This window comes from Neofelis nebulosa, chromosome 5 (genome assembly GCF_028018385.1).
Source record: "Neofelis nebulosa isolate mNeoNeb1 chromosome 5, mNeoNeb1.pri, whole genome shotgun sequence".
NCBI lineage: Eukaryota > Metazoa > Chordata > Mammalia > Carnivora > Felidae > Neofelis > Neofelis nebulosa.
Window position 1 is genome coordinate 32,090,557 of NC_080786.1, and position 15,416 is coordinate 32,105,972.

The 15,416-nt window shown below is 39.4% G+C and overlaps 1 protein-coding gene and 1 pseudogene across 3 annotated transcripts in view; one reads left to right on the forward strand and one right to left on the reverse strand.

The window, feature by feature from the left end:
• The window catches only part of PCCB (propionyl-CoA carboxylase subunit beta), a 97,346-nt gene that overhangs the window by 23,273 nt on the left and 58,657 nt on the right, over window positions 1-15,416 (forward strand). For all 3 annotated transcript variants that reach the window (XM_058732375.1, XM_058732376.1, XM_058732374.1), the window contains one exon: window positions 13,358-13,468. In XM_058732375.1, the coding sequence (XP_058588358.1) occupies window positions 13,358-13,468 (111 nt within the window). The remainder of the gene's footprint in view (window positions 1-13,357; window positions 13,469-15,416) is intronic.
• Window positions 5,123-5,390, reverse strand: LOC131513043 (barrier-to-autointegration factor-like; annotated as a pseudogene).

Sequence of the window (15,416 nt, forward strand, 5' to 3'; positions counted from 1 at the left end):
CTCACTGAATGTTTTTTTTTATTCTGTGTCCTCATCTCTAAAGTGAGGTTCCTGTGGAAAAATATGGAGATATTTTAATTTAATTTAATTTTTAATTTTTTTATTCAATTTATTTAAACTTGAAAAGCATCTTCCCAATCTGTTTCCCTGTCTTCCCCACCCCCATCTGTTCTCTGTATCTGTAAGCTTCTTAAATATATATATACATTTATTTTATTTAGTTTCCACCTATATCTTATTCAGTATTTGTCTTTGTCTGACATTTAATTTAGCATAATGCCCTCGAGGTTCATCCATGTTGTTGCAAATGGCAAGATTTCCTATTTTATGGCAGAATAATATTCCATTGTACCTATGTACCACAATTTATCCATTCATCCATTGATGGACACTTAGGTTGTTTCCATATCTTGGCTATTGTAAACAATGCTGCAGTGAACTTAGGGATGCAGATATCTTTTCAAATTAGTGTTTTGGTTTTCTTCAGATAGATACCCAGTAGTTGAATCACTGGATCTTAGGGTAGCTCTAGTCTTAATTTTTGAGGAACCTCCATAGTGTTTTCCATTGTGGCTGCACCAATTTACATTTCTGCCAATAGTACACAAGAGTTTCTTTCTTACACACCCTCACCAACACTTGTTAATTCTTGTCTTTTTGATAATACCCATTCTAGTAGGAGTAAAGTGACCTCTCATTGTGGTTTTGTTTCGTGTTTCTATGATGATTGGTGAAGCTGAGCATCTTCTTTTGTACCTGTTGGCCATCTGTATGTCTTTTTTGGAAAAATGTCTTATCACATCTTCCCATATATATTTTTTTTTAATGTGTGGTTTTTTTTGTTTTTTGTTTTTTTTTTTTTTTTTGAGAGAGCGAGAGCAAGTGGGGCAGGGGCAGAGAGAGGGAGACAGAGGATCCAAAGCAGGCTCTGCACTGACAACAGCGAGCCCGATGCAGGGCTCAAACCCATACATCATGAGATCATGACCTGAGCTGAAGTTGGACACTCAACTGACTGAGCCACCTACTTGCCCCAGAGCTTCCCATATTTTAATTGATTTCCCATGTGTAATTTAATTCCCATGTTCTGTTGAGTTGGGTGAGTTCTTTATATATATTTTGGATATTAGCCCCTTACCAGATATGATTTGCAGATCTCTTCTCCCATTCAGTAGATTGCCTTATCATTTTGTTGAAGGTTTCCTTTGCTATGCAGAAGCCGTTTAGTTTGATTTAGTCCCACTTGTTTATTTTTGCTTTTGTTATTTTTACTTTTGGTGTCAGAGTAAAAAAATTATTGCTGAGACCTATGTCAAGGAGCTTATTACCTATGGTTTCTTCTGTGAGTTTTGGTTTCTGGTTTTATGTTCAAGTCTTCAATTCATTTTGAATTGATCTTTGTGCATAGTGTAAGACAGTGGTCTAGTTTGAGTCTTTTGCATGTGGGTTTCCAATTTTCACAACACTAATTACTTAAGAGGCTGTCCTTTCCCCATTATATATTCTTGGCTCCTCTCTCATAAATTAATTGACCATATATGTGTGGTTTTATTTCTGGGTGCTCTCTTCTGTTGGTTTGTGTCTTATCTTTAATTCAATCCTATACTGTTTAGATTATGATTGCTTTGTAACATAGCTTGAAATACCTCCAGGTTACTTCTTTCTTCAGATTGCTTTGCCTATTTTGGATCTTTTTTTTTTTTAAGGGTTTTTTTTTTTTTTAATGATTTTATTTATTTATTTTGAGAGAAAGAGAGAACATTAGTGGGGGACAGGCAGAGAGAGAATCCCAAGCGGGCTCCACTTTGTCAGCATGGAGTCTGATGTGGGCTCAAACTCAGGAACCATGAGATCATGACCTGAGCCAAAGTCAGACACTTAACCAACTGAGCCACCCAGGTGCCCCTGTTTTGGATCTTTTATTTTTTTATTCATTTTTTTAAATTTAATTTTTTATTTATTAAAATTTACATCCAAATTAGCAAATAGTGCAACAATGATTTCAGGAGTAGATTCCTTGGTGCCCCTTACCATTTAGCCCATCCCCCACTCCCACCACCCCTCCAGTAACCCTCTATTTGTTCTCCATATTTATGAGTCTCTTCTGTTTTGTACCCCTCCCTGTTTTTATATTATTTTTGTTTCCCTTCCCTTATGTTCATCTGTTTTGTCTCCTAAAGTCCTCATATGAGTGAAGTCATATGATATTTATCTTTCTCTGACTGACTAAATTCACTTAGCATAATACCCTCGAGTTCATCCACGTAGTTGCAAATGGCAAGATTTCATTCTTTTTGATTGCCGAGTAATACTCCATTGTGTGTATATATGTGTGTGTGTATGTGTGTGTGTGTATATATATATATATATATATACACACATATACTTCATTGTATATATGTGTGTGTGTGTGTGTGTGTATATATATATATATATATATATACACACACACACACACACACACATCTTCTTTATCCATTCATCCATCGATGGACATTTGGGCTCTTTCCATGCTTTGGCTATTGTTGATACTGTTGCTATAAACATGGGGGTCCATGTGTCCCTTTGAAACAGCACACCTGTATCCCTTGGAAAATACCTAGTAGTGCAATTGCTGGGTCATAGGGTAGTTCTATTTTTAGTTTTTTGAGGAACCTCCATACCATTTTTCAGAGTGGCTGCACTAGCTTGCATTCCCACCAACAATGCAAAAGAGATCTCTTTCTCCGCATCCTCACCAACATCTGTTGTTGCCTGAGTTGTTAATGTTAGCCATTCTGACAGGTGTGAGGTGGTATCTCATTGTGGTTTTGATTTGTATTTCCCTGATGATGAGTGATGTTGAGCATTTTTTCATTTGTCGGTTGGCCATCTGGATGTCTTCCTTGGAGGAGTGTCTATTCATGTCTTTTGTCCATTTCTTCACTGGATTATCTGTTTTTTGGGTGTTGAGGTTGATAAGTTCTTTATAGATTTTGGATCCTAACCCTTTATCTGATATGTCATTTGCAAATATCTTCTCCCATTCTGTCGATTACCTTTTAGTTTTGCTGGTTGTTTTCTTGGCTGTGCAGAAGCTTTTTATTTTGATGAGGCCCCAGTAGTTCATTTTTGCTTTTGTTTCCCTTGCCTCCGGAGACATGTTGAGTAAGAAGTTGCTGCGGCCAAGGTCAGAGAGGTTTTTGCCTGCTTTCTCCTCTAGGATTTTGATGGCTTCCTGTCTTACATTTAGGTCTTCCACCCATTTTGAGTTTAGTTTTGTGTATGGTGTAAGAAAGTGGTCCAGGTTCATTCTCCTGCATGTCGCTGTCCAGGTTTCCCAGCACCACTTGCTGAAGAGACTGTCTTTATTCCATTGGATATTCTTTCCTGCTTTGTCAAAGATTAGTTGGCCATACATTTGTGGGTCCATTTCTGGGTTCTCTCTTCTGTTCCATTGATCTGAGTGTCTGTTCTTTTGTCAGTACCATACTGTCTTGATAGTTACAGCTTTGTAGTATAGCTTGAAGTCCAGGATTGTGATGCCTCCTGCTTTGGTTTTCTTTTTCAAGATTGCTTTGGCTATTCGGGGTCTTTTTTGGTTCCATACAAATTTTAGGATTATTTGTTCTAGTTCTGTGCAGAATGCTGGTTTAATTTTGATAGGGATTGCATTGAATGTGTAGATTGCTTTGGGTAGTATCTACGTTTTAACAATATTTGTTCTTCCTATCCAGGAGCATGGAACATTTTTCCATTTTTTGGTGTCTTCTTCAATTTTTTCATAAGCTTCCTATATAGTTTTCAGTGTGTAGATTTTTTACTTCTTTGGTTAGATTTATTCCTAGGTATTTAATGGGTTTTGGTGCCCTATTTTGGATCTTTTAAAGTTTCATAGAAATTTTAGGATTCTTTGTTTTTGTTTCTAAAAAAAGTGCCATTGGAATTTTGATAAGGGATTGCACTGAATGTACATATTGCTTTTGGGTAGTATGGACAATTTGTTCTTTCCATCTATAACTATAGAATATCTTTCCATTTGTGTTTTCATCAGTTTCTTCTATTAATGTTTTGAGGCTTCAGCATATAGATCCTTGGTTAAATTTATTCTTGGGTATTTTATTATTTTTTTAATGTTTATTTTTGAGAGAGAGAGAGAGAAAGCATGCACACATGAGTAAGAGAGGGGCAGAGAGAAAGGGAGACACAGAATACAAAGCAGGCTCAGGCTCTGAGCTTTTAGCACAGAGTCCAACATGGGGCTTGAACTCAGGAGCCACGAGATCATGACCTAAACTGAAGTCAGATGCTCAACCAACTGAGCCACTCAGGTGCCCAGGTATTTTATTTTTTATTGATGTAATTGTAAATGGGATTATTGTTATTTTTTCTAATACCTATTAATGTGTAGAGATGCAGCAGATTTTTGTGTCCTGCAACTTTACTGAATTTATTCTAATAGTGTTTTTTGGTAGAACCTTTCAGTTTTAGGATTTATTTATTGTTTTTTTTGAAGGCCACTGATTTTATTGATTTAAAAAACTTTTTTTTTTTTAATTTTTTTAAAAAAAATTTTTTTTTTTTTTCAACGTTTTTTAATTTATTTTTGGGACAGAGAGAGACAGAGCATGAACAGGGGAGGGGCAGAGAGAGAGGGAGACACAGAATCGGAAACAGGCTCCAGGCTCCGAGCCATCGGCTCAGAGCCTGACGCGGGGCTCGAACTCACGGGCCGCGAGATCGTGACCTGGCTGAAGTCGGACGCTTAACCGACTGCGCCACCCAGGCGCCCCTGATTTAAAAAACTTTTTAAGGACAGTGACTGTTCTGCTAAGAAAGGAACCAAAGAACATAAAACAGACCAGAGGTGGAGGTCGGAATGGGAGGTCTGGGAGGGGTCAGGAATCCACTGGAAGAGGCTGAGAATTGTTGACATGAAACTGGCAGGGAAGGAAAAGCGAGACTCATGCAAGAGGGAGAATTTCCGGAGGGGGAGAGAACTTCCAAAAGATTTTGAAGTATAGCAGAGGTTGAGTACAACAGAAATCTCTTACTTTGTAGAGGACAGGGGAGGAGTCCCTACATGGCTGTAAACTCTGAGACTCAATGCTGCGCCTTGGGGCTGGGGGCTCCCCAGAGAGCCTCACAATAAGGCGTCACACCACTCTTGAAGGCACCTAAGCAGTCCTGGGACTGTCTGGCCTTGGCACTGCATGTGTCCTTTAGCCATTCTTGGAAGAGATCTTCATCTTTCCTTAGCACGAGAAACTGGCCAAGGACCACATAGGCCTTGTCAAAGCCCCTTTTCTCCAGCTTCTTGCCCAAGACTTCACCAGTCTCTGCTGGCTCCCCACTGGCTTTTCCCCCATGGGCTCTGTCACAAAGTCTCTGTGCTTTTGGGAGGTTGTCATCTTGATCAGCTTAATAGGCAACTTCAGCTTCTGTAATGGCTCCTTCTACCACTCGGCTGCTTCCACTGATACCTTGACCCACTAGAGGGTTCAGTGTTTATATCTTTATCTATATATCTATATCTATATAAAATATGTCATCTGCAAATAGTTTTATTTCCAATTAGGATGGTGTGTGTGTGTGTGTGTGTGTGTATAACTACTTGCTCTGGTTAGGACTTTAGCACTATGTTGCATAAAAATGGTGAGAATGGGCATCTTTCTTGTTGCTGATCTAAGAGGAATTGATTTTAGCTTTTCACCATTCAGTATGATGTTAGCTGTTGGCTTGTTATACGTGGCCTTTATTATGTTGAGGTATGTTCTCTGTATACCTGTTTTGTTGAGAGATTTTATCTTAAATGGATGTTGAATTTTATCAAATGTCAAAATTTTTCTGCCTCTGTTCTGATGATCATGATTTTTATTCTTCATTTTGTTAATGTGGTATATGCTGGTGACTGACTGTAGATGTTAAACCAAGCTTGTATCCCTTGAATAAATCCCACTTTGATCATGGTATATATTTTTAATGTATTGTTGAATCAGGTTTGTTAATATTTTGAGTGTTTTTGCATCTGTGTTTATCAAGAGTATTGGTCTGTAATTCTTTTTTTCTGTCATCTTTGGTTTTGCTATCAGGGTAATTCTGATCTTGTAAAATGAGTCTGGAAGAATTCCCCTCTCTTCTGTTTTTTTGGAGGAGTTTGAGAAGGATTAGTAAACGTGTAAAAGCTCTCCTCCAGGGGACAGTGGTAAACTGGAGCCTGTTAGAGGTTGAGTGCAAAGATACTGCCTGCCCTTTGAGGTCTCTGGAAAGGATTACAGTTGGCCCCAAGATACATCCCTAATTAAAAAAAAGTCTGCCCTACAACTGCAGTCATGATGATGAACTAACAGTCCTCCTTCACAGACAGTTCCTGGGTCTATTGCTCCTTATAGTGCATTGTAGGTTATGGCTGTTTAAGAGCTTTTTCTCCTTGGTTACAGTCCTGCAGATCCTAGGAGTCTAAGTCCTACTGGCCATCAGAGTCAGGTGATGTAGAGGTGTCCCCTAGAAACAATTACAAATTAGGGTCCTCAATGGTGTGAGCTCCTTTCTGGGTCACACCAATTATTACAGTCCCATGAGACCAGGAATGTAAGGTCCTCTGGCCTCCAGAACCAAGTAAGCAAGAGCGGTCCCCTAGATGGCCCCTGCAAAAATTGGGGCACCAGGTGTATTCAAGAGCTGCCTTCTGGGAGACGCCGGTGTTCTGGAGCATGGCAAAGAGACCACAAGGATGGTGTCCCCTCAGCCTCCATTCCTGTTGAGTGTTCAGGCAGGCTCCTAGATGTGTGTGTGTGTGTGTGTGTGTGTGTGTGTGTGTGTGTGTGTGCGTTTGCCCCTCAGGCTGATGCTTTTATATAAGCATGTGAGCCACCTTCACTGTAAGTCTGGGTGCAATTTGCTGCCTTTGAGTTGTGCTTTGGGGTGAGTTTGAGGGTGTAAGCCACCCTTCAAAAGTGGTTTTCCAGATAGCTTCAGTCTTGTGGGTCTCAGGACATGAGCCCTGGTAAGTTAAAAGTTAGGTGTTTTGGGGGCATATCTCTCAGGTGTTTATCCTAAAAGTTTGGGATTCTCAATTTGGGGTTCTAACTCTTTGTTCCTGAGGGAGAAGGTCCAGGTTTTGAGTTCCTTCCTAGGTTGTGGGACACTGTGCCAGAGGTGGGGTGGAGTTTATGGTGCTAGTGTGCCTCAGTCTCTCATATCTGCCTATGTGTAGTTTTCTTCTGTGTAGTTGTCACTCATTTAGCCTTTATGTGTGTTTTTTTTTTTCCCTTAGAGGAAATTGTTCCATATGTAGCTGTAGACTCACTGTGGTGTTGGGAGGGGGTGAGTTGAGGATTTTCCTATATTACCATCAAAAACTAGATTTTTAGGGGCGCCTGGGTGGCGCAGTCGGTTAAGCGTCCGACTTCAGCCAGGTCACGATCTCGCGGTCCGTGGGTTCGAGCCCCGCGTCGGGCTCTGGGCTGATGGCTCGGAGCCTGGAGCCTGTTTCCGATTCTGTGTCTCCCTCTCTCTCTGCCCTTCCCCCGTTCATGCTCTGTCTCTCTCTGTCCCAAAAATAAATAAATAAACGTTGAAAAAAAAAATTAAAAAAAAAAAACTAGATTTTTATTTTACTTGCATTTATTTATTTTTTAAAAACTAAATTTAAATCTAATCTATATTAATAGAGGAATTTAATCCATTTACATTTAATATGATTACTAATAAAGGGTTTATTTCTGCTATTTACCTATTCTCTGTGTTACGTTCTTTTGTTCCTCAGGTCCTCTATTAATCTTTAGTGTCATTTTTTTAAGTGTGCCATTTGGATTCACTTCTTTCATTTTCATCATTCTTCCCCTAGTAATTACCTAGGGAATTAAAATTATCACCTTAAATTTACAGCAATTTTGTTTGAATAATACTAGTTTAGCTTCAATAGTATGTGAAAGTTCTGCTTTTATACATCTCTATTCCTTCTCCATGTTGTTACCATAAGTTATATTTTTATATGTTGTGTACCCAAACAGATTTATATTTTTGTTTTGTGCATTTGCTTTTTAAATACCTTAGGAAGAAGGAAGATGTTACAAATCAAACCAAAGTACCAAAATAACACTGCCTTTTATGTTTACTTAGGAAATTACATTTACTAGTGTTTATTTTTTCTCATGACGTCAGGGTATTTACTATGGTCCTTTCATTTCAGGCTGAAGGACCTGTAGCATTTCTTGTATGTCTACTGTAAACAACCTTCAGCTTTTGTCTGGAAATGTCTTAATTTTTCCTTTATTCTGAAAGGATAGTTTTGCTGGATATATTTGACAGTTTTCTTTTTCCTTTTGAGACTATAATATCCCACTGGACTCTATGATTTCTTTTTTTTTTTTTTTAAGTTTATTTTTGAGAGAGAGTGAGTGAGCACAAGTAGGGAAGGGGCAGAGAGATAGAGGGAGAGAGAGAATCCCTAGCAGGCTCTGCACTGTCAGCATAGAGCCCAATGCAGGGCTTGAACTCATGAACTGTGAGATCATGACCTGAGCTTAAATCAAAGTTGTATGCTTAGTGACTGAGCCACTGAGGCACCCCTGGACTCTATGGTTTCTGGTGAGAAGTAAACTGTTAATTTTATTGAAGATTTCTTGTATGTGACAAGTTGCTTCCTCTAGTTGCCCTCAAATTCCTCTCCTTGTGTTTAGGTTTCAGCAGTTTGAATGTAATGTGAGTTTGTTGTGGATCTGACTTCATCCTATCTGCATGGAAATTCAGAGATTTTTGGATGTGTATATTCACATCTTTCATCAAATCTGGGAAGTTTTCAGCCATTATTTCTTGAAATCTTTTGCCTCTTCCTCTGAGATAACTGTAATGTGTATGTTGGTACATGTCATGCATCCTTACAGATTCCTTAGGCTGTTCATTATTCTTCATTGTTTGCCTAGCTGCTCCTTAGACTGAATAGTTTCAGTGTCTTCAAGTTGTCTGAATTTTTCTTTTGCTTGTTGAAGTCTGCTGTTGAACCCTTCTAGTAAGCTTTTAATTTCAGGTCTTGTTCTTTTCAGCTTCGGAATTACTGTTTGGTTTCTTTTTATTTCTGTCTCTTTACTGGCACACTCATTTTGTCATGGTTTTGCTGATTTCCCTTTTTTCCCCCCTCATGATTTCCTTTAGCGCATTGACCATTTAAGACCATTGCTGTAACATCTTTGACAGTTCCAATGTTTTAGCTTCCTCAGCAATGTTTTTTTTTTTTTCCTGTGAATGGCCCATAGTAGCCTGTTTATGTGTTTGGTAATTTCTTTGTTGAGTACTGGAAATTATGTGTATTTCTGGTAATGTTGGAAATCTAATTCACTTATTAGAGACTACAGAGTTTTGCTTCTTGGGGGCTGAACCTATCCATTTGTGACTTTCTGAACTGTTTTTGCAAAATATGTTACATGTTTAGTGTGGTCACTGAAGATTCTGGCAGTCCGTCAGCTGACAAAGATTTCCTTAAAAGTCTGGCTCCCAGAAGAGAAACTGTCTCTTTAAATCCCATCTCAGCCAGGGAGCTACTTGAATCTGTCAGGGTTCAAACAGTTGCCAGCCTCTCTGCTGGTCCCATATTGATCAAAAACCATGATCAGTAATCAGTACACATAACTGAGTTTTGGAGGACAGGGTTCTTATTGCTTACTCTGACACCAGCTAGCTGCAGTAGGAACATAGGCTGCCAATCCCCTCACAAGGGGTTGCAGGGGTGGGGGAGGGATGGTTCCACTACACTCTAGGGTTCCAAAATAGTTGATTCAGACAGTTCCTGCTAGCTCAATAGTGGGTTAGAGGCATAGATTCTTAGAACTTCTTGTTCTAGCATCTTCTATGATGTCACTCCAGTTCTTCCATGTTACGCACATATTTTTAGTATACCTTTCTAATTCCTCTGACTTAAACAAAACAAAACAAAACTATGTTGAGTTAATGGGTGTTTGCTCTAAGGGTTACAATATGTATCTTAATTGATCACAGTCTACTTCAAATGAAAACTGACTTAATTCTGGTAAAATATAGGATCTTTGATCTGATATAGCTCCATTTTACCCCCCTTTGTTTTCTTATTAACACTTTGCTGCTAGGTTTATGTTATTTAAAATTATGGCTTTATATAATCTTTTAAAGTATCAAGACAGAACTATATTTATACAGTATTATATATTTAATCACATGATGTTACCTGCTTCTTGTGGATTTTAATTACCATCTGGTATTATTTTCTTTTACCCTGAAGGACATTGAGCTAGTTTGGGCAGTGGTAGCAGCCTGAGTTAAGAATGCTACTGCTCTTAGCTCAAGTTTAGCAGTTTTTTTGTTTTTGTTTTTTTACTTTAAATCAATAAACACTTCTCAAGTTGTTAATATTTGGTTGGGTTCCTAAGCCTTCAAATGTTTGTTTTTGATAATTCTTACCAGTTTTATAGTTGTTGTTTTGGAGGAGAGTTTTCTAAACTATTCACTCTGTCATAGCTGGAAGTTCACCTGTGTACCTTGATATTTTTTTGCATAGTATAGACAACTTTTTCAACTTTTTTTATTGTTGTAAAATACACTTGAAATTTACCAATTTAACCATTATTAAGTGTACATTCACTGGTAGTAAATACATCCATAATGTTGTGCAACTGTCACCAGTATTCATCTGGGTAACTCTTTTCATCTTGCAAAACTGGAACTCTAGGAGTGCCTGGCTGGCTCAGTTGGAAGAACATGTGATTCTTGATCCTTGGGGTTGTGAGTTCAAGCCCCACATTGGGTATAGAGATTACAAAAACAAACAAACAAAACCAAACTGGAACTCTATACCCTTTAAGCAGTTTCCCCTGTTATTCCCTCCCCCAGGTCCCTGGTAATCAGTCTTCCACTTTGTCAGTATGATTTTGACTAAGTACCTTATATAAGTGAAATAATATTGTATTTATTTGTGTCTTTGTGAATGGCTTATTTAGTATAATGTCCTCAATGTTTATCCATGTTGTAGCAAGTTTTTTCTTTTTTTTTTTTATTTTTTTATTTATTTTTTTTAAATTTTTAAAAAAAAATTTTTTTTTTCAACGTTTTTTATTTATTTTTGGGACAGAGAGAGACAGAGCATGAACGGGGGAGGGGCAGAGAGAGAGGGAGACACAGAATCGGAAACAGGCTCCAGGCTCCGAGCCATCAGCCCAGAGCCCGACGCGGGGCTCGAACTCACGGACCGCGAGATCGTGACCTGGCTGAAGTCGGACGCTTAACCGACTGCGCCACCCAGGCGCCCCAAGTTTTTTCTTTTTAAGGCTAAATAATACTCCGTTGTATGTACATATCACATTTTGTTTATTCATTCATCCATTGATGGGCAGTGGGTTGCTTCTGTGTTTCAGTTATTGTGAGTAATGCTGCTATGAATATAGGTGTACAAATATCTCTTTGAGGGGTGCCTGGGTGACTCAGTCGGTTAAGCATCTCTCTCCCTTACGGTGACCATCTCCATGCTGGGTGTGGAGCTTGTTTGAGATTCTCTCTCTCCCTCTCCCTCTCCCCCTCCCCCTCCCCTGCTCATGCACATATCTCTCTCAAAATAAAATTTGTTTCTTACATTGGTTCAAGTGACGGAATAAATTCTAAAAACAAAACAAAAAAACAATACAAATATGTCTTTGAGACCCTGGTTTCCATTCTTTCTGGTATATTGCTATAAGTGGAATTTCTGGATCACATGGTAATTTTTAAATTTTTGAGGAACCTCTGTGCTGTTTTCCACAGTGGCTGTACCATTTTACATTCCCACCAGCAGTTTGCAAAGGTTCCAATTTCTCCAAATCCTTGCCAACATTACTTGTTTTCTGTTTGATAGTAGCTATCCCAGTGTTTCTGTTGTGGTACCTACAACACAACCTTCTAAAAAATTTTTTCTTTTTAATGTTTATTTTTGAGAGAGAGAGTGCGAGTGAGTGGGTGGGGGAGGGGCAGAGAGAGGGAGAGACACAGAATCTGAAGCAGGCTCCAGGCTCTAAACTACAGCACAGAGCTCGATGCGGGGCTCGAACCCACGAACCATGAGATCGTGACCTGAGCCAAAGTTGGACACTTAACTGCCTGAACCACCCAGGTGCCCCTGTGATACCTCATTCTAGTTATGATTTGTATTTCCCTAATGATTAGGGATGTTGAGCTGGAATGACAGGGGCTTGCAGCAATGAGGTAGGGAGGTAGAACCACAGTGGCCACCGTCCTTTCTAACTACATTTGTGTAATCAGAATCTCAGCAGTGGGCAATCCATGATTTTTGGAGGACAGAGTGCTTTTTGTCTACCTGGGCTCTTTTTGAAAGCTCTGTGTAAGCTGCTCCAGGAGTATGTTTACCTCTGCCTGCCTTGTGGCTAAGGGGGCAGAGGATGAGTAGCTGCTGTTGTGCTAAGAGCTAAAATTGACCGAAATTAACTGTAGTTTATTCCCCAAAGTTTCCTCTGGGAGTTGGAAGCCTTCTATAGACTCTAGAGTTTCAAAAAGTTTTTTCACATAGATTATGTCAGTCCAGGTGTTGTCTAGGTGAAGACAGATTCCTGGTGCTTTCTGCTCTGCCATCTTCCCAGAATCCTCTCTATTAGATGGCTTTTTGTGCTATTCTCAGCTATGTCCTATGATTTATAAAAATTGGGTTCAGAGCCTAGACATGGCTAAAAGTGGACATGCTTCTCTTATGCTGATGGAGCTGAGGGGAAGGAAAACAGTTGGGAGTTGGGCAAGGAATCATTCCCAGCGGTGGCCTGAGGCTTGGCCCTTTGCATACCTTTTCCCCCATTGAAACTTTCTGGCTTCAGCTACCTCCCTTTCCCCATATACCCTGTCTAGAGGTGGGCAGACATTGAAGACAGAGAGTAAAGTTGCACCTGCTTCTTAACCTTGCCTTCTAACTGCTGGGTACCCTCTGTGGTTGGTGTGAAGGGACTCCAACTAGAGGTCATGGCTCCAGGGTAAGTGTTGGCTTTGTACATCCTGCCTAAGGCTTTCATTCATTTTTTCAGCCAGCTTTGTGAAGGTAGGGGTGCTGGGCTTGAGGTGTGTTTGGGGCTGGGGTGAAATTGATGGGAGTCACTCCGAGCTCATGTCTTGTTGGAGCTTTTGGGAAACTACTGTCAGGGAGGGGAGAGAGGGTATTTGCCCCAGAAATTAATATGCCAATAATCCCACCTGTTATGTGGAGAAATTGCACATATATAATTCTGGAAGAAACTGTACTGATTAGGTCTCTTGCCTCCAGGATAGAATTTCTGTGACTAAAAGCCAAATGTAATTTTATTATTGCCTTTATTTTTCTGCAGTTAGTGCAATGAACACCTCTGTAACAAGATGCCTTATCTTTCTCTTTTGGCAGAGGAACGTCATGGCATCTGGAGTCGTCCCTCAGATTTCTCTCATCATGGGCCCATGTGCTGGTGGGGCCGTGTATTCCCCAGCTCTAACAGACTTTACGTTCATGGTAAAGGTAAGAAGGAAGGGCCTGTTTCTCCTGCCCTTTGAGAGTTGTTCAGTAACTCACCTGCAGTAAAAAGAATCCCTGACCTAGATCTGGGTTATCTGCATTGTCATTGGCTTTCAGCATAGTAATGATAAGATGTTAGTGGAGAGAAGGTTTTGGCAGAATGTGTTTGTGTACTTCATTGGTGGGTGATTTTACTTGTTGATTTGAAATGCAAATGATTTCCAAGTAATCAAAGGATCCTATCTGCCCAGACAGATGATTGTTTACTGAATCCTTTTAAGAAGTTTCTCACAGTAGGCTTTCCTGTAATCTATTGGGAAGTTGTTTCTTATGTCCTACCTTTATTTTTTCAGCTTTTTGCCATTTCATTACATATTGTTTATAATGGTAATGGTAAATCTGATTTCTAACTTCATTTTGAGAGGTGTATATCTTTAGTACATAATTTTTATGGAATGATATTTTAAATTTTATTTTATTTTTTTGAAAAAATTTTTTAATTTTATTTTTTAAAATTTACATCCAAATTAGTTAGCATATAGTGCAACAATGATTTCAGGAGTAGATTCCTTAATGCCCCTTACCCATTTAGCCCATCACCCCTCCCACAACCCCTCCAGTAACCCTCTGTCTGTTCTCCATATTTAAGAGTCTCTTATGTTTTGTCCCCCTCCCTGTTTTTATATTATTTTTGTTTCCCTTCCATAATATTCATCTGTTTTGTCTCTTAAAGCCCTCATATGAGTAAAGTCATATGATATTTGTCTTTCTCTGATGGACTAATTTTGCTTAGCATAATACCCTCGAGTTCCATCCACATAGTTGCAAATGGCAAGATTTCATTCTTTTTGATTGCCGAGTAATAGTCCATTGTGTGTGTGTGTGTGTGTGTGTGTGTGTGTGTGTGTGTATGTATATATATATGTGTGGGTACACACACACACACACCCCACATCTTTATCCATTCATCCATCGATGGACATCTGAGATCTTTCCGTGCTTTGGCTATTGTTGATACTGTTGCTATAAACATGGGGGTCCATGTGTCCCTTTGAAACAGCACACCTGTATCCCTTGGAAAATACCTAGTAGTGCAATTGCTGGGTCATAGGGTAGTTCTATTTTTAGTTTTTTGAGGAACCTCCATACCGTTTTCCAGAGTGGCTGCACTAGCTTGCATTCCCACCAACAATGCAAAAGAGATCTCTTTCTCCGCATCCTCACCAACATCTGTTGTTGCCTGAGTTGTTAATGTTAGCCATTCTGACAGGTGTGAGGTGGTATCTCATTGTGGTTTTGATTTGTATTTCCCTGATGATGAGTGATGTTGAGCATTTTTTCATTTGTCGGTTGGCCATCTGGATGTCTTCCTTGGAGGAGTGTCTATTCATGTCTTTTGCCCATTTCTTCACTGGATTATCTGTTTTTTGGGTGTTGAGGTTGATAAGTTCTTTATAGATTTTGGATCCTAACCCTTTATCTGATATGTCATTTGCAAATATCTTCTCCCATTCTGTCGATTACCTTTTAGTTTTGCTGGTTGTTTTCTTGGCTGTGCAGAAGCTTTTTATTTTGATGAGGCCCCAGTAGTTCATTTTTGCTTTTGTTTCCCTTGCCTCCGGAGACATGTTGAGTAAGAAGTTGTTGCAGCCAAGGTCAGAGAGGTTTTTGCCTGCTTTCTCCTCTAGGATTTTGATGGCTTCCTGTCTTACATTTAGGTCTTCCACCCATTTTGAGTTTAGTTTTGTGTATGGTGTAAGAAAGTGGTCCAGGTTCATTCTCCTGCATGTCGCTGTCCAGGTTTCCCAGCACCACTTGCTGAAGAGACTGTCTTTATTCCATTGGATATTCTTTCCTGCTTTGTCAAAGATTAGTTGGCCATACATTTGTGGGTCCATTTCTGGGTTCTCTCTTCTGTTCCATTGATCTGAGTGTCTGTTCTTTTGTCAGT